We start from the raw sequence: 23,217 nt of genomic DNA, 5'->3' as shown, positions 1-23,217 counted from the left end.
TTTACTTTTGAATTGGTATTGGAGAGATTGAGAGAGGGAAGAGTTCTCTGGGGCTCTGTAGTGGGTCTATGCTGTGTTCTATGTTTGTTTTTCATTTCAAATAAATGATCTGCCTACCCTAATTTCTACGCTTATAAACGTTGCTTAATTTAAGTTGATTTGACTGCTTTAGAATGTTGTATCACTGAATGTCCAGTACCAACAATCCTTGGGAGTTATGCTGGCTCATCTTCAGTAAGCAGTATGGTGCAGGCACATTTGATAAATCAGCACATTAATCTTAAATTTTAAGTGGATTATAGTTCTTAAACACAAGAAGATACGATAAAGCCATTTCCAGAAATGATATGCACTTGACTTATTTGCCATTCATATGATGTTAACAATGACTCCATGTTAGACAGTTCATGGCTGTTGATTTAGTACAGTAATATGGAATGTGACATACTTACACAAAATATGGACCTTCTACGATAATGTAAAGTCTGAACTGGACCCGGCTTCTCCTAAAAAGAATTGCTTACCCTTTTCTCGGAAATACAGCAATTGCCCTTGGTTCATCCAGGCTGTTGTTAATTAGCACTTTCCGGCAGCTTCCATCAAGCCAGGACACTTCAATAGTGTTCCTGCCAGTATCTGTCCAATAGAGGTTCCTTGCGACCCAGTCAATGGCCAAACCATCAGTTGTTTTTAAACCCTGGCCAATGACCGTCTCCATTCCACTGCCATTGAGGTTTGCACTTCTGATAAGACAAAAAGGACAGTTTACTTTAAAAAGACTAGAAACCGTGGGGGAACAAAGGGATTTGGGTGTCCAGATATGCATATCATTAAAGGCTAGTGCACAGGTACCAAACGTAATCAAAAAGATTAATGGAATGTTGGCCTTTATCTCAAGAGGTTTGGAAGACAAACATGAGGAAATGATGCTTCAGTTGTACAGAGCCTAGGTCAGACCCCACCTGGAGTACTGCGCTCATCAGAAGGATATATTGGCCTTGGAGGGGATACAGCACAGAGTCACCAGAATGATACCAGGGCTCAAAAAGTTACAATATCTGGACAGGTTCCATAAACTTGGGTTGTATTCCATTGAGTTTAGAAGGTCGAAGGATGATTTGATTGAGGTGTTTAAAATGATAAATGAGTTGAATAAAGTAGATACAGACAAGTTATTTCCTCTGCAGCAAAAGCAAAATACTGCGGATGCTGGAATCTGGAATAAAAACAGAAAACACTGGAAATAGCGGGTCAGGCAGCATCTGTGGAGAGAAAGCAGAGTTAACGTTTCAAGGTTATTTCCTCCACTGGGGGAAGCCAGGTCAATCTTAAAATGTGTGCTAGGCCATTCAAGAGTGAAATCCGGAAGCACAGTTCACACAAAGGGTCGTGGAAATGTAGAATTCTCGCCCCCAAAATACCGTGGATGCTGGGGGTCAATTGAAATGTTCATGACTGAGATCGACAGATTTATACTAGCTTAGTGTATCAAGGGATATGGTTCAAAGATGGGTGAATGGAGTTGAGGTACAGACCAGCCATGATATAACTGAATGGTAGAACTCTTGAATGGCCTAGCACAAATTTTAAGATTGATCTGGCTTCCTCCAGTAGAGGAAATAACCCCGAAACGTTAACTCTGCTTTCTCTCCACAGATGCTGCCTGACCCGCTGAGATTTCCAGTATTTTCTGTTAGAGGGACTGACTGGCCTACTCCTGTTTCTATGTTCCTGTTGTTATTAGCAACAGATTTCTGGTACGTCAAAGTATATAAAATGTATATATATTTAAAGCAGTATTTCAATATTGCTGCGATGTAATTCTGTGAATAATTTCCTTATCCAGAGTGTTCAACATTTTTGCCAGGTGTTTGGAGATAGTTTCGAGAAACTCGGAAAACCTTTCAATATTACCACATTTTTGGCCTGCTTTGAAATTGATTTCATCATAGTATTGCGAATAATCCAGGCTGAAAGGAAATTACAACTTTAATTCCTTTATCTACTTCCTGGAATGAGTTTAAAGCCCATTTTGAATTTTCATTGTCAAACCAGTCTCATTATATTCTCTGTCTGATGGGTACTGGAAAGAAAGTCCAGCTTACCGCATCCACATCATTTTACCAGTTTTTCAAAACAACATCTATTAATTAATCATTTTTCTATTTTGCCCGTCAATTTTCCCTCGTTCTCTTGAAGCCGATGACTCCTTGCTGCAGTATAGCACCAACGATGTCTCCGCGAGATCCTACAAATCCCCTGGGAGGACAGGTGCACCAACATCAGTGTCCTCATGCAGGCTAACATCCCCAGCATTGAAGCACTGACCACACTCGATCAGCTCCGCTGGGCAAGCCACATAGTTCGCATGCCAGACACGAGATTCCCAAAGCAAGTGCTCTATGCGGAGCTCCTTCGTGGCAAATGAGCCAAAGGTGGGCAGCGGAAACGTTACAAGGACACCCTAAAAGCCTCCCTGATAAAATGCGACATTCCAACTGACACCTGGGAGTCCCTGGCTTAAGTGGAGAAAGTGCATCGGGGAGGGTGCTGAGCACTTCAAGTCTCAACGCCGAGAGCGTGAAGAAATCAAGTGCAGGCAGCGGAAAGAGCGTGCGGCAAACCTGTCCCACCCACCCCTTCTCTCAATAACTGTCTGTCCCACCTGTGACAGAGTCTGTGGCTCTCATATTGGACTGTTCAACCACCAAAGAACTCACTTCAGGAGTGGAAGCAAGTCTTCCTCAATTCCGAGGGACTGCCTATGACGATGACAGTACCACAGTGATGGGCACTTTCGAGTACCCCATCCAAGTAGCCATTTTTCATGTGCATGTCTCGACAGCGAGTTTCAACAGCCACTTTGCTTCAGGGGTGGGAGACAGCACCACAGATGTGCTCGTGTGACACCCACACATGCACTTCACAGCACAGAGGGAGCCCATTCTGCCTGTTGTGCCAGCGCCAACTGAGTGGGGAGGTTTTCCTGGCTCTGCGCCCAGCTGCACTGGATTGCATGGGAAATATCAGAGAAAGAGGTGGGTTCAAGCACATGCAAGTAAAAGAATCTGCTCAATTTCCCTTTTCCTAATTTAAATGCAGGAAAATCAGGCAGCTTCCTTCACAGGTGTACAAAAGCAAAATGCTGTGGATGCTGGAAATTTGAAATAAAGGCAGAAAATGCTGGGAATACTCAGCTGGTCAGGCAGCATCTGTCGGGTGTTTCTCCCTCTCCACAAATGCTGCCTGACCTGCTGAGTGTTTCCAGTAGTTTCTGTTTTTATTCCTTTACAGGTGTGCAGTTCAAACTGGTCGATTTTCCGCTATCTGTTGTGCCCAGGCCAGGGTGCCCAACCCCAAGGAAAGCTCCCCTTCTTTCTCTGAATGGAAAGTTCCCTCGAGTCTCCCGTCTTAACTGCACTTCCAGCCGGAGTTGCCAGAGTCACTAGATCGTGATCAGAAGCTACAATCCAAGCTGATTTTCCCTTCCTTAACTCAGCGGTACTGAAGTCCGTTATATATCCTCCCCAGTAGTAACCCAGAGGTACTGAGGTCCGTTATATATCCTCCCCAGTAGCAACCCAGAGGTACAGAGATCCTTTATATATCCTCCCTCAGCAGCTAACTCAACACAGTGGTCGAACCTGAGACAGCTAAGGTCTGTATGGCTCAGGCACTCACTGGAGCGAAATATAGACTTTAGTACGCTAAAAATCAACACAGTGAGATGTTGCAGTAGTATATTTTTAATTAGGCAACCATTAGTGCTCGGTTATTGCAATTTTTGGCTTTCTAAAAGATTTTTTCACATAGAGTGAAAAGCCATACACCTCATTATTTAATTGTTTTATCTCAAATCCTGATGGAGGGAATAGGCTTGCGATCTTCTGACTGACCTCTACCAAAATTATTCTGTAACTAGGTGCCATGGGTGTGCAAAAGAATCTGGGTTTACCTGCCAATTGATCCTCCCTTTTAGGGAGCAGCTTCTCACCTTCATTGGGTATATTTCCCAGCAGAACTTAGAATTCAGTGTGCTGACTGCATATGAAATAGTAACACCCTTTTTTAAAATTTCTGTTTTTATTAATTTAAATGTTTTCACCATTCCAAATAATTTCACCATGACAAAAATCTAGGCTGACACTCCAGTGCAGTGCTGAGGGAGTACTGCACTGTCAGAGGTGCCGTCTTTCGGATGAGACGTTAAAACCGAGGTCCTGTCTGTTCTCTCAGATGGCACTATTTCGAAGAAGAGCAGGGGAGTTATCTCTGGTGTCCTGGCCAATATTTATCCCTCAGTCAACATCACTGAAGCAGATTATCTGGCCATTATCATGTTGTTGTTTGTGGGAGCTTGCTGTGCACAAATTGGCTGATGCGTTTCCCACATTACACCAGTGACTACACTTCAAAAAGTACTTAATTGGCTGTAAAGCGTTTTGAGACATCCGGTGGTCATGAAAGGCGCTATATAAATGAATTAATTTCTTTCTTTCTCTTTTTTCTTCCTTTCTCTCCCATCCCTTTTATTTTTATTTAAATTATTTTGTCAACCATAGATTCTGACATGAACAAATTGTCATTTGTTGTTCAAAAGTGAACAGTTTCTAATAACAATGCAGTGTGGCTCACTGGCAATGCTATGTCCGTACCTGATCACATCCAGGAATACATCTGTATAATAAACCTTCATCTCCACACTGTCATAGTCCAGGGAGATGACGTTATGTAGCTCAGGAACTGGAACATGCACATCCGTGTAATCAGTTGTATCCAGAGAGATTCGGCGGATGCTGCCCCGGCTGGAGAAGAGGAGATAGGTCTCAGGAGCATTGTCACAAGTTTGCCCGTCATTCTTCATTTGGATTCCTGTTGGACATGCGCAGGTGATACCATTGGGACGTGGAAGGCAGAGATGGCTGCAGCCCCCATTCCTGACATTACACTTGTTAAAACCTGTACAGGAACAAACCAAAACCTCTTTCAACAAGGTGTGAAAATATTAATGTGAAATCTGCTAAGCTGAATTCTGGGTGTTTTGAGTGAACTATAACACTGTAGAGTATTTCGGATGCAATCAATTCCTAGATACAGTTAAATCAAAGACCATTAATTTGAATTACTGGATAATTCAAACTGCATTATGCTTAAAAAGTCTACCGGGCCATTTTAATCCAATTGCATAATTTCAATGCCTGGATATTGCCAAATATTTTCGGCAAAATACAACCAAATTATCAAGGATTGACTCTAACATTTTCAGCCGTTTCTCAAAATAAAATTCTATAACACCCTTCTCTTTTCAAACAACAGGGATTTTCACAGAGACTGCGCCTCGTGCGGGCAGTGGGTGAAGCGATTACACTGCCTGCCTTAATGCACCAGCGAGAGGCCCAAACCATTTTCATGGTCGGGCCTCACCTGCATGACCAACGAGTGCTGACGGGCAGCTCATATGATTGGGGGTGTGGTGGAAAATCTCCACAGTGCCGATTTGGGAGTAGGCACTTAAAGTGGAAACGGGGGTAGGATGCACTCCCGGGGGGCGGGGCGAGATCACAGAAGGACTGGCCGGAAAATGCTTTTGAGGCCAGGAGGAACATGTATCCTCCTTAGTCCCACACAAATCAGTGCCACAACGGTTTCCTTTGTTTTTTTGGAGTAACTTGCAGCAGTCCCTCGAAGGACCTGCCGCACAATGCTCAATTCCACTGGGCGGAGCACGTGAGTAGGACCTGATTTAAATATCTTCACAAGACTCCCCCACTTCAGGTGGGAATGCTGGCCAACCATTTCCAGGCCAACTTCAAAATTAAGTCAAGCAGTTGGGCAGCTAGAGGGCAGTAGTGTTTTAAAAATAAGTTTATTGTTTGCCTACTGCGAATGGGGCAGTAAGTGCGAATGGGGCAGTAAGCAGATGAAAATCACCCCCAGAGTCAGTTATATCAGTGACAACCTGTATTTCTGCCCGCACACCCCTCCCCTCAAGCTCAAGTACCCTTGTACTGTAAAGGCACCGTAAGTTCTCAAAGCAAACACCTTCAAAGTATAAATTTCCAGCGTGGTCTGCGATGTTTTTGACTTTATATTTATAAAAGAGTAGCTAGTGTATTTTTCTCTGGTTGATAATGTGAGCAAAAAAGTGAGCTGGCATCCCAGACCAAAAAAAACCCAATAGCTAATTATTCATTCATTACAGCTTCTCATATGCTTTTCGGTTTGAGGCTAATTATTGTTTTACAAATCCACTCACCCAACATTCACCCTGTCATTTGGATCTTACTGTAACAGCTGGGCTGTGTTAAGCCACATAAAACAATACCACAGCTCAGATCTTAAATAGGTCGATGCTGCCAATTTAATTTGCAATTGCTTCTGCAAAACGTGTCCAGGGATGTTTTACTTCATCAGCTTTTAGCTTCAGGTGACTGATGTTCAGTGAGATATATTTATGCACTAGTCTAGTACTCATGATGTTACATGTGGAAAGTCAAAACCAAGTTCATTCTTCAAGTGAAGAGGGGATAATTGGACAATGACACACAGATGTAATTCAATTCCCATTTTGAAGTCAAACGTTCCGCTCTTATTTGTATATGATATTTTGATTTGATATTATTTATTGTTAAATAGCAAAACAATTTGGGAAGCAGAAAAAGAGAGTTAGTTGGAACATAGGTGTTCCTTTGTAGTACAGGCTGAGGAGTCGAGAGTCACAAGAAAGAGGTGCTGGCATAGAGTGTAATTACAGCATGTTAAGTTTACATGGACAGTTTTCATTAGGATATAGGAACTTATAATGGCAAATGGTGACATGAAAGTGTGGCACAAATGTGACAACAGGTAATAAGATTTCCTCGACAGAATGTCTATGTACAGATAGTACCGATGTAAGATTTTCTATATGTTATAGATATATGTATTTCAGGTCAGGAAATACATATATCTCCACTTACATGGAGTAGAAACCAACTGGCAAAAAGCGCACTGTAGTATCAAATATAACATACCAACAGGTCGGACTCGGTCAATAGCCTGAATGTCCATTAGCCCTGGCAAGTTGCCTCGCACCGTAATGATGTCACCACCTGTGTTCTTATCTGCTCGTTGGATGCTTCGAGTTTGCCAGTCTGTCCAGTAAATGTGAGGGTCGAGCAGAGTCAGGCCATAAGGGTGCTGGACAGGTGTGACTAGAGTATGCCGGTTAGCACCATTCAGGTCTGCTGCCTCAATACGCTGTGCAATAAAAGAAGAAATTATAATGAACAACACTAGATTTCTTCTCAGGGTCAGTTCTTTAAACAAGCAAAACAGAAAAAAACAAAGCAAAGTTTAGGAATCACAAGATATACTCCTGGCTTCCATCCAAATTGTGTTCCAGGTCAAATCCAGATGATAACTCTTGAGAAGAGGACAACATTCTTGCATAGATGAGATGCTATTTTGATAATACAACCAGGCATTTGGAGTAAAATCAAGTTTGAACACAGGAAATTCCTGATAACAACAAATTAACCACACAATTTGGGGAAATATTGAAAATGGTGATGGCTGCTACTTCAGGAAAACAGTCATATCTGATGAATTGGAGGCAGTTCAGAGAAGGTTCACTAGGTTGATTCCTGAGATGAGGGGGTTGATTTATGAAGAAAGCTTGAGTAGGTTGGGCCTATATTCACTGGAGTTTAGAAGAATGAGAGGTGATCTTATCGAAACATATAAGATACTGAGGGGGCTTGACAAGGTAGATGCAGAGAAGATGTTTCCACTCGTGGGGGAAGCTAGAACTAGGGGGCATAGTTTCAGAATAAGGGGTCGCCCATTTAAAACTGAGATGAGGAGGAATTTCTTCTCTCAGAGGGTTGTAAATCTGTGGAAGTCTCTGCCCCAGAGTGCTGTGGAGGCTGGGTCACTGAATATATTTAAAGGGGAGATCGACAGATTTTTGAGCGATAAGGGAATAAAGGGTTATGGGGAGCGGGCAGGGAACTGGAGCTGAGCCCAAGATCAGATCAGCCATGATCTTATTGAATGGCGGAGCAGGGCTCGAGGGGCCAAATGGTCTACTCCTGCTCCTATTTCTTATGTTCTGATGTAAATATAACTAAATTTTTATATAAATTATTTAATATACTAATACTGGAACAGAGTGACTATGTGTACCTCAGTGTGTGCATCAGCCCATAGGAGCCGGGAGCCTGCTTTATCAATAGCCAGACCATTAGGCCAGCCCAGGTTACTATTGATGAGAATCGCTCTGTCCGACCCATCCATTGCAGCACGTTCCAGTTTGGCATGTTCCCCCCAGTCTGTCCAGTACATGAACCTAGCAATACACAACAGAAATACATCAACACAATCTAGATCTAACCATTTAATATGAAATAACTCCTTGCTTTTCTTAAAGAGGCAAAGTTTAAATAATTCATCTATTAACTAACAGTAGCATAAATACCTATTAGAGAATGGTGAGATTTGTGTTCTTAAAATAAATGGGCTAACAAGCATGTTAAAATAGCAATGACAGTAATTTAATGCAAGCATATTAGCCAATGCATTAAAAATAGCACAGGAGAACATTAAGAAAGAATTTGGATTTATATAGTATGTTTCACATCCTGAGGACATGCCAAAGTATTTCACAACCAATGAATTACTTATTTGAGTTGTTATCCTTAGCTCAGTGGTAACACTCCCGGCTCGGAAGGTTGTGGGCTCAGGTCTCAGAACAGGCCTTGAGCACATAATCTAGGTTGATACCTAAGTGCAATACTGAGGGAGACTTTCGGATGAGATGGTAAACTGAGGTTCTGTCTGATCTCTCAGGTGGATGTAAAAGATTCCATTGCACTATTCGAAGAAGAGCAGGGGAGTTCTCCCGGTGTCCGGACCAATATTACTAAAACAGAATATTTGGTCGCGATCTCATTGCAGTTTGTGGGATCTTGCTGTGTACAAATTGGCTGCTATGTTTCCCTACATTACAACACTTCAAAAGTACTTAACTGGTTGTAAAGCGCTTTGGGACATCCTGAGGTCATGAAAAACGCTATAGAAATGCAAGTTTGTTCTTTCTTTCTATAGGGAAATATGGCAACTAATTGCCGCACGGATCCTTGATACGGTTGGAAGAGCCATTTTCAGGACTTTGAAATTTTTTTCAGAGTCCCAGAGGAAATGTGTCATAACGAGGGCGGACCATAGACTGAAAGCCAGGCCGAGTGGCTGAATATAGGTCAATCAGTGGTGGAGTAGCGGTGGCGTCACAGCGCGTGTGCGTCACCACGCTCTCCCCTCTGTTAAAGGGGAGAGATTCAGTCATATTTTATCTTTGGCCACTGGACCACCAGGGAGGGTTTCAGCTGGGCCAGCAACCAGGCAGCCCGGCCGAACCCAGGGGCACAGTCTTGCCGGCCAATTGGGAAGTCAGCCAGCAAAAATTAATAGATGACAGCCGCGGCAGTGGGGCCCCCTTCCCTTTAAGGGCTGCCGCACTGCCGGGCCACACTCAGTGCGGAGAAGGTGCACCCACAGAAAAACCTGTCGGGGGCACCGCACGGCGGGGGATCGACGGATCGAGCTGAATTTAGGTCGGTAAGTTTTTAATGTAATTAAAAGCGGCGTGCACTAACTGATGACTTGCTGGCAGCGATTATCATCATTGGGCGGTATGGGGTCCAGGCTGAAAAATCCCCGATCTGAATTTGGGTCGGGTCGGCCAGTTGACTCCAAAGCGGCAGCCATTCAATTTTGACGAATGGCCGCCGCAAATGGGCAGTAATGGCCTCGAACTTCGGCCCCAGGGATTCAGCTTAACACCTCAACTGAAAGATGGCACCTCCAACAATGCAGTGCAGGCTAGATTATGTACTCAAATACTGGAATGCAGCTTGAACCTCCTGACTGAGAGGCAAGAGTGCTCCCAGCTAAAACAATGACACCTTCGACACACATCACTAATAATCCAAGCACATTCAGTGGACTTAAATAGTTATGGCAGTTTTACTTCACATCCTTTCAGCTTTGAAAATGTGAACCAATACACAATACATGGTACAATAAAACAAAACCATGCACTACTTGGTTATTTTTACTCCTTTTCTGTTAACTTTTTGGGTTTTTTAAAAATAAATTTACGTTAATACTTTAGGAAAATTACAATCGCACAAGGCTGAATTTGCCATTTATTTGAACAGCATATCAATAGACTATTATGACCTGCCTACTCACCCTTTCTCATGATGGAGAGCAATGGCTCTTGGACTGTCCAAATTCTGCCAGATCAGAACTTTTCTCATTGTTCCGTCCAAATTAGCAACTTCAATCCGATTCGTCCCAGTATCAGTCCAGTATATTTTACGGCCTGTCGCATCCACTGCCAATCCATCCGTGGTCATTAACCCTGAGAAGAGAAAACACTATCTATAGAGTGCACAGTTCTAACAATAGTTCATTTTGGAATGATTATTATAGTACTCTCATTTCTAACAGTAAATTTATTTTGGAGTTAACACCCTCATTCTATCAAGGGGGAAACCAAGCGACGATATTTTGTTCAAACAGTTTGCGTCTAGCAATTAGGGATGGGCAATAAATGCTGGCCTTGCCGGCGACGTCCACATCCCATGAATGAATAATAAAAAAAACAAGAGACGAGAAATAATCTGGGCCAGATAGGTGAGCTAGTCCAATCTGGCTTTACAGTTTATACAAACCTAAACCCAGCACAGTTCTGAGAAGCATAAATACAGTAGCTCATTTGCATTATATTTGGCCAAAGACCACCCTAAGTGGAGGAAGTGCATCCGGGAGGGCACCGAGCATCTCGAATCTCATCATCAAAAGCATGCAGAAATCAAGCGCAGGAAGCGGAAAGAGTGTGCGACAAACCTATCCCACCCACCCATTCCCTCAATTACTATCTGTCCCACCTGTGACAGGGACTGTGGTTCTCGTATTGGACTGTTCAGCCACCTAAGGACTAATTTTAAGAGTGGAAGCAAATCTTCCTCGATTCTGAGGGACTGCCTATGATGATGATTTGGACATAATACACTTTTTATGACCTCCTTATTGATAGAGAAACATCCAATAAATATTGCTTCCTATAAAATGCATTTTATACAGCTCCCAAAATCATTGCTCCACAGAGATTTTGCTATGCTTTGGATCTCTCGCAACAGCTGTATAAAATGCGCATACTGGCTCTGACCTCTCACCTGTGGTTACAATGTCTTCCTGCTCTGATCCATTCAGGTTGGCTCTGCTGATTTTATTCAGTGTGCTGTCTGACCAGTACACCTTCCCTAAAATGAAAAATGACATTTCTTCAGTTTCACTGGTGAAAGGGTTAATTTGTGAAGGGTTTATGACCTGTTTATTTTGAGTACACTTTACTCACAGGAAGACAGACTGATGTAACTTTTCACTGAACTTGCAAAACCAAAAAGGCAGCGAGCAAAAAAGAACAATTTTGTTCAAAAGGGAGTGAAATCAGAGGCAATCACCAAGCAATTTTGGTGTATTTTTGACTTTAACTACGTTCTGAAACAGTTTTGACCGGGCTAAAAATTATACAATGCCCCGTTTGGGGCGATAACTTTTGCGATAGTGCAATGGGACGCTACGCAAGTGAAGTCGCCGCGAACTTCCGGTTTAGCGCTCAAGGAAGGAAGTGGAACGCTCAATCAAGTGCTGCCACTTCGCTTGGAGCGCTAAAGCTAGCAAGAGGGTGGGCAGCGATGCCCAATGTCGAGGGCAGTGCTGCCTGGAACAGAGGCTCCTTCCCTCCCTTAAAGGGAAGGGCCACCACTGCAGGCTCTGCATTACTAGAATTTCCCTCATCGCCAATGGCAGCCGCGATCCGTGACGATCAGCCCCAAGCACTCTAACAGAGTGCAGGACTGATCAATCGCGGCAGAGCAAAATAGAAACATAGAAACATAGAAAATAGGTGCAGGAGTAGGCCATTCAATGAGTTCATGGCTGAACATTCAACTTCAGTACCCCATTCCTGCTTTCTCGCCATACCCCTTGATCCCCCTAGTAGTAAGGACCTCATCTAACTCCTTTTTGAATATATTTAGTGAATTGGCCTCAACAACTTTCTGTGGTAGAGAATTCCACAGGTTCACCACTCTCTGGGTGAAGAAGTTCCTCCGCATCTCGGTCCTAAATGGCTTACCCCTTATCCTTAGACTGTGACCTCTGGTTCTGGACTTCCCCAACATTGGGAACATTCTTCCTGCATCTAACCTGTCTAACCCCGTCAGAATTTTAAACGTTTCTATGAGGTCCCCTCTCATTCTTCTGAACTCCAGTGAATACAAGCCCAGTTGATCCAGTCTTTCTTGATAGGTCAGTCCCGCCATCCCGGGAATCAGTCTGGTGAACCTTCGCTGCACTCCCTCAATAGCAAGAATGTCCTTCCTCAGGTTAGGAGACCAAAACTGTACACAATACTCCAGGTGTGGCCTCACCAATGCCCTGTACAATTGTAGCAACACCTCCCTGCCCCTGTACTCAAATCCCCTTGCTATGAAGGCCAACATGCCATTTGCTTTCTTAACCGCCTGCTGCACCTGCATGTCAACCTTCAATGACTGATGGGGGGAAAAAATTACCCAAGGGCTGAAAACAACATTTTTGGCTTTACCTTTAAATACCACTCCCAATCAGCTGGCCTCCCGAACAATGCCTCCTGCAGCTGCCGGTGTTGACGCCCAGCGATGCTGCAGGGGACGGAATCAAAGTTCGCATCCAGAGCGCTACGCAGCCAGATGACGTCACGATCTCTGGGGCGCAAGAGATTGTGGCACTCGGGGTTACCGCTGCTACTGTCGGTACTCTGGCCGCGCTCAGTCACAGAGCCGGTAGCGCCCCATTATCGCTCCCCTCAGAGGCACTAACGGGAGGCGCAAAGAAGACCAATTTCTCCCCGGTAATCTACGATTTTGCAGTGTTACACATCTTGAGTTTCCTCATCACAAAGTAGTTCTATATAGATTGACTCAGGTCATGCTGAATTGGTACAAATGCCAAGGGGGACATGGCATTTTAATTTAATATTAATAAATCTCAACAATCAAACAAAATGCAACCTTAAGTTAGGCTTGGTGATCGAACAGCAATGTATTTGTTGGTAGCTTTTTACAGATGTGCAACTAAATGACTCAGTGAGGTTCATGCAGTTATGTCTCAAAACATGTCAATACAAAGCTTTGTCATAAATTAACATTCACCTTCTTTAGGATCAACTCCAATTGCAATTGTATTTTTCATTGATCCATTGACGGGCACCACCACATCGGCAAAGTAAGGAATATCAAGGGACACCATTCGGATATCTGTTCTTCTTGCAAATATAAGGAAGCTAGTCATACCTGAAAATAAGATAGAAACATGATAAAAATAACATCTTGCAGTCAGATGAAAAGCAATTCCTAAACTATTAAACCATCTCTTCAGTCACCAAACTAGGTCAGTGAAGACGTGATGCTATCCTCTCAGGAGCAGGCTGCTTCATAGCTTTCTGCAGTGTTTGTTCTGCACATGGCATGCACATGGCAGTTTCCAAGAGCCAGTTTTCTGCCCAGAAACAAAACAAAGGGCAGTGTGCTCACCCCTCGCAACTCGAGCACTTTGCTGGTTAATAGTAGCAACTTAATATAGCTAGAAATACCCATTCAAGTTCAAATACAGTTCAGCTTACAATTCAAAAGAATTTGAAAAATGGAAATTTTGAATGTCAGCATATTGCTGTGCCTAGCCATCCAGTGAGGAGCAAGTTCTTTTAATTCCAGGCAATTTTAGCTACCTTTTTTCAAAAGTATTTGAGTTTTCCTTATTTAAAAAAAAATGTCCAAAGTCTGAAATAGATTTGTTATTTCAAATACCTTCATGCCACAGATCATAAGGGAAGTTACATCTTACCAGGTGCGCAGGTTTTGGCATCTGAAAGGAGGTTTATGCCTGTGGGACATGCACAGCTGTAGGCCTTGGGCAATGGAGCGAGAAGGCAGAGATGACTGCAGCCACCATTGTTTATCTTACACATGGTAGCCACTGCAAATAAATAAATGAAACATAAATCTTTCATAATAATTACTGTCAGGTCATAGATGAAAGGTTCAGTTAGTCCAGCAAAATAAATCGTAGTTTACATTAAAGCTTATCTAACTGAGAATTTGCACACACTTTCAGGGCACCTGACTCTTTGTCAATTACCTGGTGTTCGATGACGATGGAACATGTGAATATCCATCAGGTTTTCCAGGTTCTCTCGCAGCATCACACGTCTCAGGCCACTGTATTTATCTGCGCTCTGAATACTCTTTGATTGCCAGTCTGTCCAATAAATCTTATCTTCATGTAGAGTCAAGCCGAAAGGGTGAGGCAACTGACTGCCAATCAGGACCTAGAAGACAATGGGAAGAATTGGGGAGGAGGGTTGGGGTGGAGGGAGGAAGGAAAGAAAGTTTAGATCAGGGTGGACTAACTGTTGCTTTAAGCATGAATCACATGAATTTGAAATGTAATTTGAAAAGTACAAGTTCAGTCGCATGAGACTGTTTGATTATATTTGTGCTATTATATTTTTTGAAATTGTATGGGCTGGAGTTTCAGTTTGTTGCAGCCTCTGTTTTCGCCCCAGAGGGCGGTAATGGCGGCGGACAGCATTTCCAGGTGGGCGGCTAGCTTCCAGCACCCTGCTGGGACATTGGGGCCGGGTTTGCGGGGACGCGGAGCAGTACCGCCTTGGAGAGGCGAGCCAGTGTGTAACGCCCCTGGTTGCGATACCGGCTGGAAATTTGAAACTCGCCCAATCCGTAGAGACCCGTAGCGTGCCCTAGTGGGACCGCCTGTGAAAGATTTTCATTTGTTCAAGTGTTCATGTGACACTTCCCTTAGTGCTCCGCTCCACACTCAGGGCCCAGATGGTGAATTTTGTGGCTAGAGATGCAAACCATTTCCCGGCACAAAATTTACCGCTCTGCCCGGGTTAACGCCGCAACAGAGACGTGACCTAATTTCCACCCCTGTGAGTGATTCATCTATTGTAACCAGATGGCAATTGATTATTCTTTGTTTTGAAGATGAAGGAGATGTGTTTTGTATATTTACTCCCCTGAATAACTAACTCCATTCAATTACTATTCAGCACAACTATCCTGGATAATAACACAAGGTTAATATAAACACACACCAGCCACATATGGACAAAAGCAATATTTAATATTTCAATCCTGAGTGAATTTAATGCAACAATGTTAATATTAATTAGTATCAATGTAGTTCAAATTATTTTTCCATCTGTTTTCAGAATAAAACCATTAATGATGATGTTCTCATACCCTCCTATCAGTCCCATTGAGGTTGGCGTACTCAATTGTCTTCATGCCTGCATCAGCCCAATACAGTCTCTCCGTCTCATAGTCCACTGCTAAGCCATTGGGCCAAGTGAGATTGGAGGAGATGATTACTATCCGCTCAGAGGCATCCAGCCCTGCACGTTCAATTTTTGGATTTGCTCCCCAGTCTGTCCAGTACATGTACCTTCATATAAAGAAAGAATGATAAAGATGAACAAGAACCAGTTTGGATTGTGGAATGATAAATGTTCAAATCCTACAACGATAGATCAGCTTCAATGTCTGCATTTATTAAATGAGGCATTTTATGCTGAGATTTTTTTTAAATGACACAGTATAAGTTTAATCACTCAGACCCAGGTTAGGTTGGGGTCAGATATGCCTGAAAACTCCAATTACACAGGAAACAGCTACAAGCTAAAACTTCACAGCAACATCAAATATTCTGCCTTGCATTTAAATGGAGCATAACATTCTTATTACGTTACAAATAACAAAACTAAAAGCTTTTGGATATGTAATACCTGTAATGAAGAATAGCTATAGCTGAACTACCAAATTGCTTATTAATGTCAAGTGAACAAACCCTCCAATAGGATCCACCACAATATCTCTGGGCCTGTCCAGGTTCTCCCAGATAAGGACTGTGCGCATGCTGCCATCTAAATTTGAAGCCTCGATTCGATCAGTACCTAAAAACAGGAATGAGATGAAGGATTATAAATACATTCTTAGTTTGTAAAACACGATACATTTAATATAATGAATGTGCTGGGTAGTATAATGTTGGATCTCTGATTCATTGTGCTACATGACGTAGAATATACAGCACAGAAACAGGCCATCAGCCCAACCAGTTAATGCTCCACTCGAGCCAAATAAACCCCGACTAAGAATTGAACCTGTGACGCAGCTGTGAAAGCGCTGAATACTAATCACCAAATTATCAGGGACCTATGTGACGTAGGTTGTGGGTTTAAAACCACAATATCTAATTCACAAGATCCCAGCCACAACCATACCTTGTGGATAGGTACCAATTGAGCCCTTGCGCTCCAGCAGCAGAAGATAGTTCCACTTTTGTATGTCTCTTGCTGGTCGTAAACACTGGCCCGAAAATTGCGGCCTCTCCGGGTGTGTGCGATGTGCGCACGCACCTGAAAAGGCCTCGTAAATGTCTGTTTTCCGCGCACAATGCACATGCAGCGAGAACCAGCATTTGCAATCTATCAAAATGTCTTTTGACAGATCACATGCATCCCCAGGAGAAGGACTTTTGCAGGGCAGAGATTTGGGCTATTTGCCCAACTCCTGCCCAGCAAATATCCTTCAAACTCTTCCACCTGGTAAAAACAGGCATATAGTCTACTGTTACCAGCGTAAGAGTTTTAAAATATAGAAAAGTTAAATGTTATCACTCATTCTTATATTAAAAACCCTGTCCATTAAGGTAAATTTATTTTTAACTTCATTAAAATATATTTAAAAAGATTTCAAAAATATATATATTTTTTTCTAAAACATTTAATTAAATTCAATTTAAATTCATTTTAAATATGTGAGGTGTTTTTTTATTTATTGTTTTGTGTTTCTGTGTTTTGGTGGGTATTCTCATTGAAAATAATGGGAGCTCACACAAACGGAGCTCCCATTATTATCAATGAGAATATTACATTGTAATTGGTGGTCCCGGACCACGTGATCCCAGGTTGCGCTTACATTCCTGGGATATGTGAGCCCATAAGTTGGGCTGCGCATCTAGACCTCGGTCCGTAAGTATATGTTCCTCCGGGCCCACCAGGTACTTTCGGGAAAAACATTTTGATCGAAGGCGTCCGCCAGCAGGAAGCCTCCGACCACAATTTTTGGGCCTCAATAAAATCCTTGAAATATCAAAATATTTATTACAGGCAACTCTCGATTATCCGGGTCCCTCGGGGATTGGGCTATTCTGGGTAAACGATTTTTCCGTTAGGGTGAGTCTACATTTTAAAGTTAAAACTATAATGAATAAATACAATCGTTAGGGCGAGTTTACATTTATAAGTTAAAACTTTAATGAATCAATACAATCAGCTACAAACAGTAACAAAAGAAGGACATTAACAGCATGCATGTACAGGTTCTGTGCCTGGAACCCGTTACCGGCACTGCCCCCGTTCCCAACGTTAGCGGCGGCCGTGAGACAGCATCTGCAGCAGCAGCGCGCACACACACACCAGCAAAACAAGGGCAGAGGAGGGTGATTTTTACGGTGAGTGAGAGAGAGAGTGTGTGAGAAAGAGAATGTGCGAGTGTGAGAGAGAGTGTGTGAGAGAGAGAATGAGCAAATACAAATGAGCACAATGTTTGGAAGGCAATTTTTCCAAAATATTTGGAGCTGTCTTTTCACTTATTAGCAACAGAATTTTAAACCCTGTTACAACGGTTTCCCATTGGATCTGTGTACGGATAATCGAGAGTTGCCTGTAATTGCTTTTGCTTTTGGTCATTTTAAATCCAGTGCTGCTACATTGGTAGGCAGTGACAGATATGTTGAATGTAATCTTTATTGGTTGGGTTACCTGCATCTGTCCAGTAAAGCTTGTTTGTCACCCAGTCAACAGCTAGCCCTGCAGGACTTTCCAGACTGGTGTCCACCACAGTCTGAAAGAAAATCGTTTGAAAACACTATCAGATGGAGAACGATAAAATTGCAACATATTGCTTTATGGAGGTTCTAAGATTTTAAAAAAAGCATATAAACTGAATCTCTTACTTACCAAATCACTAGACTATGACCTCTGATATATTACACAGTCTTTATGACTTCCCCACTGTTATTGAAAATACATAAAAATATTCTATCTAGAAAACTCATTTTGAAATGCATTTATATTTGGTTCCCACAATAGCAGTGAACTGTAACGATGTTAAAGAAAATATATCAACGAGGGCTATACATAATCCTAATTTAATAGGATGATAGCTGAAATTAAATATTTCCTCCCCATAATCTAACATTTTAAATCAGCCTTTGTTTTCTTAGCATTGGAAGTAACTACAGTTTATCAGGATAAAGCTGTCCCTCATAGGATGAATGTGTTTGGCATAATATAGATTGATTGAATGCAAAATGTCTGCCTTCATAAAATGAACTTGCTTTGCCTTTTCTTCTTTGCGTTTTACCTCTGTAAACGCACCAGGCTTCAGCTTCCTAACCTATGCAGATACATGAACTTACCTCCTGCTTTGTTCCATCCCACTTAGCCCTGTTGATAGAGTCTGTGGTGACATCTGTCCAATAGATGTATTCCCCTTTGGCGTCCCAGTCAAGTGCAACAGCACTCCGCACATCAGCCAGTGGAATGACATCATCAGACTTGTCCTCGGTGTCAAAACTGATGCGACGGATGTCCGTCCTTCGAGCAAAAAGCAGGAACTTGTCAAGACCTGATAAGGCCGAAAGGTCTCTTGTCACTTCTAAGTTCAAAAAATCATATACAACTTCTTCTAAATGTAACATTTTACAAACAATAATATAATGACAAACAGTGAATATACTCCTTTCATTTCACACTGCATGGCAGCATCCAGCATCCCTGGTTGAGTCAGATGCAATGTAGAACTCCCCCACCAATGCACCTCAACTAAACCTTCTTTGGAGGACTCATTGCAGCAACGCAAGGTTCCCATTTTCCACACTTTCAATACCAAATGCACTGTTTGTGCCAGAAGTGATTTTATTTGTGAACTTTAAGAGCCTTCAAGCAAATAGAAGTCGTACCCCCAACTTTTGAACTAGCATCCACAACCAAAGAGGAAAAACTACTTTTGACCATAATATGGTTATTAATATGAATGTAGCTACCTTTTTCTCTGTCGTGGAACTTATTGCATTACTATCTGAGTTTATTGTACAATTGGCAGTTTTATTCAACAAGCTAGCAATAAGGGTATTACAGTGAAGCCCTCTTAAATGCACATTTTGTCCTAAGTAAAAATGTGCACTAAACTGGCATGTACATTGAAGTAATCGTTTCTCTTCTTATTTGATCTTTATTTTGCAGTGTAGTAAATAAATTATATTGGGGCTCAAATTGCGGTCGGAGGCTTCCCGCGGGCGGATGCCTCCGACCTGAAAATTTTTTATACAAGTACCTGGTGGTCCCGGAGGAGCGTGGGATTCTGTTGGGGAGGCCTTCTCTTCCCGCACTGCGAAGCACGCTCCCATCCTCCAGGTTCGAATGCAAAAGATGCAGTCACGTGTGACTGCTCAACCAGTCAGGTAAATTATTCTCAATTAATAGCAATGGGAACTCTGTATCTACGACTCCTCATTGCTATTAATTGAAAAAACCCCACAATAACACCAAATTAAAAATTAAAAATACACCTCACATAATTAAAATTAATTGAAATTAAAGTTAATAAATATCTTAGAGAAAAAAAATCCGAGATTTTAAAGTTTTTTTAATTATCGTTGAAAATAAATTTAACGTAGTGGGCAGGGTTGTTAAAAATAAAATGTGTTTCTTAAATTTAATTTAATTATCTTTTTGTATGTTTTTAAACTCTTACGCCTGTAAAAGTAGGCTATGCGCTTGCTTTTATCAGGTGCAAGAGTTTTGAGGACATTTGCTGGACAAGATATGGGTAAATACCGCAATCTTGCCCTTGCAAATTTCCTCGTTCCCAATATTCGGATGATCTGTCAAGCTCCAGCTTGACAGATTGGAAAGCCGGCATTGTGCACTGAAAACCGGCTTTTGCGATGCCTCCCCGGGTTCGTACACACTCCGTTCGGAGCCAGGGAGTCCGGGATTTCCAGGCCATTGTATCTCATAATAATAGAAAAATTACAGTTTTAAAGGATTGGTGAGTAGAGTGCATCTTCTTAAATGCACAATAGCTAGCTGGTATTAAGATCAACAACACATTCTTCTCGCTGGCCACTGAAATATGTTCCTACTTAAAATTAGAATTCTACAAGTGTAGGGTGCCAGTGAATAGACTATGTTGTTGAATATATTACAAGCTGGATATGTACATTCAGTAACACATGGTCCATTCTCTGGAAAACAAAGCACCCCATTCAAATGCTTGATTGGAGAAATGGCAGGCAGAAAGTTATAAATTGTATTTTCATTCCACCAAATTATCATTCATGTCAAACATCCCCTTTCTAAAATTCATAAGACAGAGGAGTCATTGCATAGAATGTAGCTGCATCCACAGCAAGGACTCACTACAATGTGTTCAATATGTGTCCAATAGTCAGGCGAGACAGCTCGGTGCTAAGTGCAGTTACAATAGCACAACAGAGGTGGCCCGATGAAATAGGAACAAGAACAGGCCATTGAGCTCCTTGAGCCTGTTCCGCCATTCAATGAGATCATGGCTAATCTGTGACCTAACTCCATATACCCGCCTTTGGCCCATATCCCGTAATACCTTTAGTCAATAAAAAGCTATCAATCTCTGATTTAAAATTAACAATTGATCAAGCATCAATTACCGTTTGCGAGAGTTCCAAACTCTACCACCCTTTGTGTGTACAAGTGTTTCCTAATTTCACTCCTGAAAGATGTTGCTCAAATTTTTAGATTATGCCCCATAGTCCTAGAATCCTCAACCAGCAGAAATAGTTTCTCTCTATCTACCCTATCTGTTCCCCTTAGTATCTTGAAAACTTCGATCAGATCACCCCTTAACCTTTTAAACTCTAGGGAATACAACCCTAATTTGTGTCATCTCTCCTTGTAACTCAACCCTTGAAGTCCAAGTATAATTCTGGTAAATCTACGCTGCACTCCCTCCAAGGCCAATATATCCTTCCTAAGGTGTGGTACCCAGAACTGCTCACAGTGCTCCAGGTGTGGTCTAACCAGGACTTTGTATAGCTGCAGCATAACTTCTACCCCTTTGTATTCTAGTCCTCTAGATATAAAGGCCAGCATCCCATTAGCCTTTTTAATACTATAAAGACACACTAAAGGCCACCTTGAACTTTTGCAACATTAACCCCTACACCTGGGTAAACACAGCCACCAACAGACCACGATGGCAGCATGTGCAAGATCTGGCTGCCAGGCGCTGGGCAAACAAGGCCAATCATCTATCCGCCTCATCTGGCTTTAATGCAATATATGTGGCCATATACGTGTGTCCGGGATCGGGCTCTTCTCCCACCCACAACAATCGAGAATAATCTGCTGATTTGACAGGAGACTCCATCAAACATAGTTATTTTGCTAAACAATGTTGTGGAATATTTTGTATGTGTAGCACAATGGGCGGTTAAAACAATAATTTTTGTTTCTAGGCGAGTAAGTCACTGATCAGAAGCTGCGCACTTCCAACAAAATGTGCGTTAAACTAGTGTTGAATCAACCAGAATATTTAATTAATGCAAGCTTAGGTAGGCTTTATTATAATGTGATAACCTGAGAAAATAATTATTTAAAATCTTGTAATGTCACAGAAAATATTGTAATTTTATTAAACTATATAAAGATTGCACCCTGTTGCTTAAAATTAAAAATGTGAAAAAAAGCTGAAAATGTCTGATGTAATGATGTAATAATCCACAAGAACAGAAGAAATAGGAGCAGGAGTAGGCCATTTGGCCCCTCGAACCTGCTCCGCCATTCAATGAGATTATGGCTGATGTTCTACCTCAACTCCACTTGCCTGCACAATCCCCATATCTCTTGATTCCCTTCATATCCAAAAATCTATCGTTCTCTGTCTTGAATATGCTCAACAACTGAGCTTTCACAGCCCACTGGGGTAGAGAATTCCATAGATTCACAACTCTCTGAGTGAAGAAATATCTCATCTCAGTCCTAAATGGCCGACGCCTTATTCTGAGACTGATCCCTGATTCCCCAGCCAGGGGAAACATCCACCCAGTATCTACCCTGTCAAGCCCTGTAAGAATTTTGTATGTTTCAATGAGGTCACCTCTCATTCTTCTAAACTCTAAAGAATATAGGCCTAGTTTACTCAATCTCTCTTCATAGGGCAATCCCCCATCCCAGGAAACAGTCTGATGAACCTTTGTTGCCTCTATGGCAAGTATATCCTTCCTTAGGTGAGGAGACCCAATACACCTGATAAATTACTATTTTGGTGGGGATTTAAGCTGCCAGTGGAACACTGCTGGTTCAGTTAGATTCCCTCCCACCTACACTTCCACGGCAAGATGAAGCCATGGCAATTTTAACTTCCGGGCCTCATTAATATGCTGCCAGCCAAATGCCCATCCAGAATGGGGCCTAACGAAGCAACTCTAGTCGTGTGGTAATTCAGGTTGTCCACAGGCACTCAGTTAAGTGCAGGGACCAAGTTTCCGGCGGGATGGGAGGGGAAGAGTGGGAGGGGAGGGGGGGCTCTTGTGGTGCGCGGGAGGTGGTCCGCAGCTCGGGAGGCCTAAGCTTTTCTTGTGGGGCCCAGAGGTGCACTCCTGCTCATCCTGGCCCCACAAAGGAAAGTAAAAAACCTATCTTGATAAAGTTACTTCTCTTCTCACTTGACTTTACCTGCCAGGAAAATAGCAGCAGCTTCTCTGCTCAGATCAGAGTCAACCACCTGCACATTTAAAGAAAGACCCTGCTAATTAAAAGAACATGGTTTTTTAGGTGGGTGCCTTTGCCGCCTGCTCAAAAGAGCAGGTTAAAATTGATGTTGCTGGGAATAATATTACATTGAATAATTCAAGATGTTGTAGCTCAGATTAAATGGAAAATAATTCAGCATAATAACGTTTATACTGAAAACACATTTAAAAAATCAGCTCACATTAACTGTAATGGATGCACCTGTGAGCACGCTCACAGGTTGGTAGAGCTGTTGCATTGTG

The 23,217-nt window shown here is 42.3% G+C and overlaps 1 protein-coding gene across 2 annotated transcripts in view; it reads right to left on the bottom strand.

Moving 5' to 3' along the window:
• The window catches only part of lrp4 (low density lipoprotein receptor-related protein 4), a 451,660-nt gene that overhangs the window by 46,135 nt on the left and 382,308 nt on the right, over positions 1 to 23,217 (bottom strand). For both annotated transcript variants that reach the window (XM_070899678.1, XM_070899679.1), the window contains exons 17-29: positions 18,598 to 18,806; positions 17,939 to 18,020; positions 15,961 to 16,066; positions 15,357 to 15,558; positions 14,230 to 14,419; positions 13,936 to 14,067; positions 13,245 to 13,385; positions 11,223 to 11,309; positions 10,234 to 10,405; positions 8,167 to 8,329; positions 7,014 to 7,239; positions 4,656 to 4,959; positions 525 to 743 (exon numbers count right to left, since the gene is read on the bottom strand). In XM_070899678.1, the coding sequence (XP_070755779.1) occupies positions 525 to 743; positions 4,656 to 4,959; positions 7,014 to 7,239; positions 8,167 to 8,329; positions 10,234 to 10,405; positions 11,223 to 11,309; positions 13,245 to 13,385; positions 13,936 to 14,067; positions 14,230 to 14,419; positions 15,357 to 15,558; positions 15,961 to 16,066; positions 17,939 to 18,020; positions 18,598 to 18,806 (2,233 nt within the window). The remainder of the gene's footprint in view (positions 1 to 524; positions 744 to 4,655; positions 4,960 to 7,013; positions 7,240 to 8,166; positions 8,330 to 10,233; positions 10,406 to 11,222; positions 11,310 to 13,244; positions 13,386 to 13,935; positions 14,068 to 14,229; positions 14,420 to 15,356; positions 15,559 to 15,960; positions 16,067 to 17,938; positions 18,021 to 18,597; positions 18,807 to 23,217) is intronic.

Source organism: Pristiophorus japonicus, chromosome 14 (assembly GCF_044704955.1).
Source record: "Pristiophorus japonicus isolate sPriJap1 chromosome 14, sPriJap1.hap1, whole genome shotgun sequence".
NCBI lineage: Eukaryota > Metazoa > Chordata > Chondrichthyes > Pristiophoridae > Pristiophorus > Pristiophorus japonicus.
The sequence above is the reverse complement of the archived record's forward strand: the minus strand, read 5'-3'. Positions and strand labels throughout refer to the sequence as shown.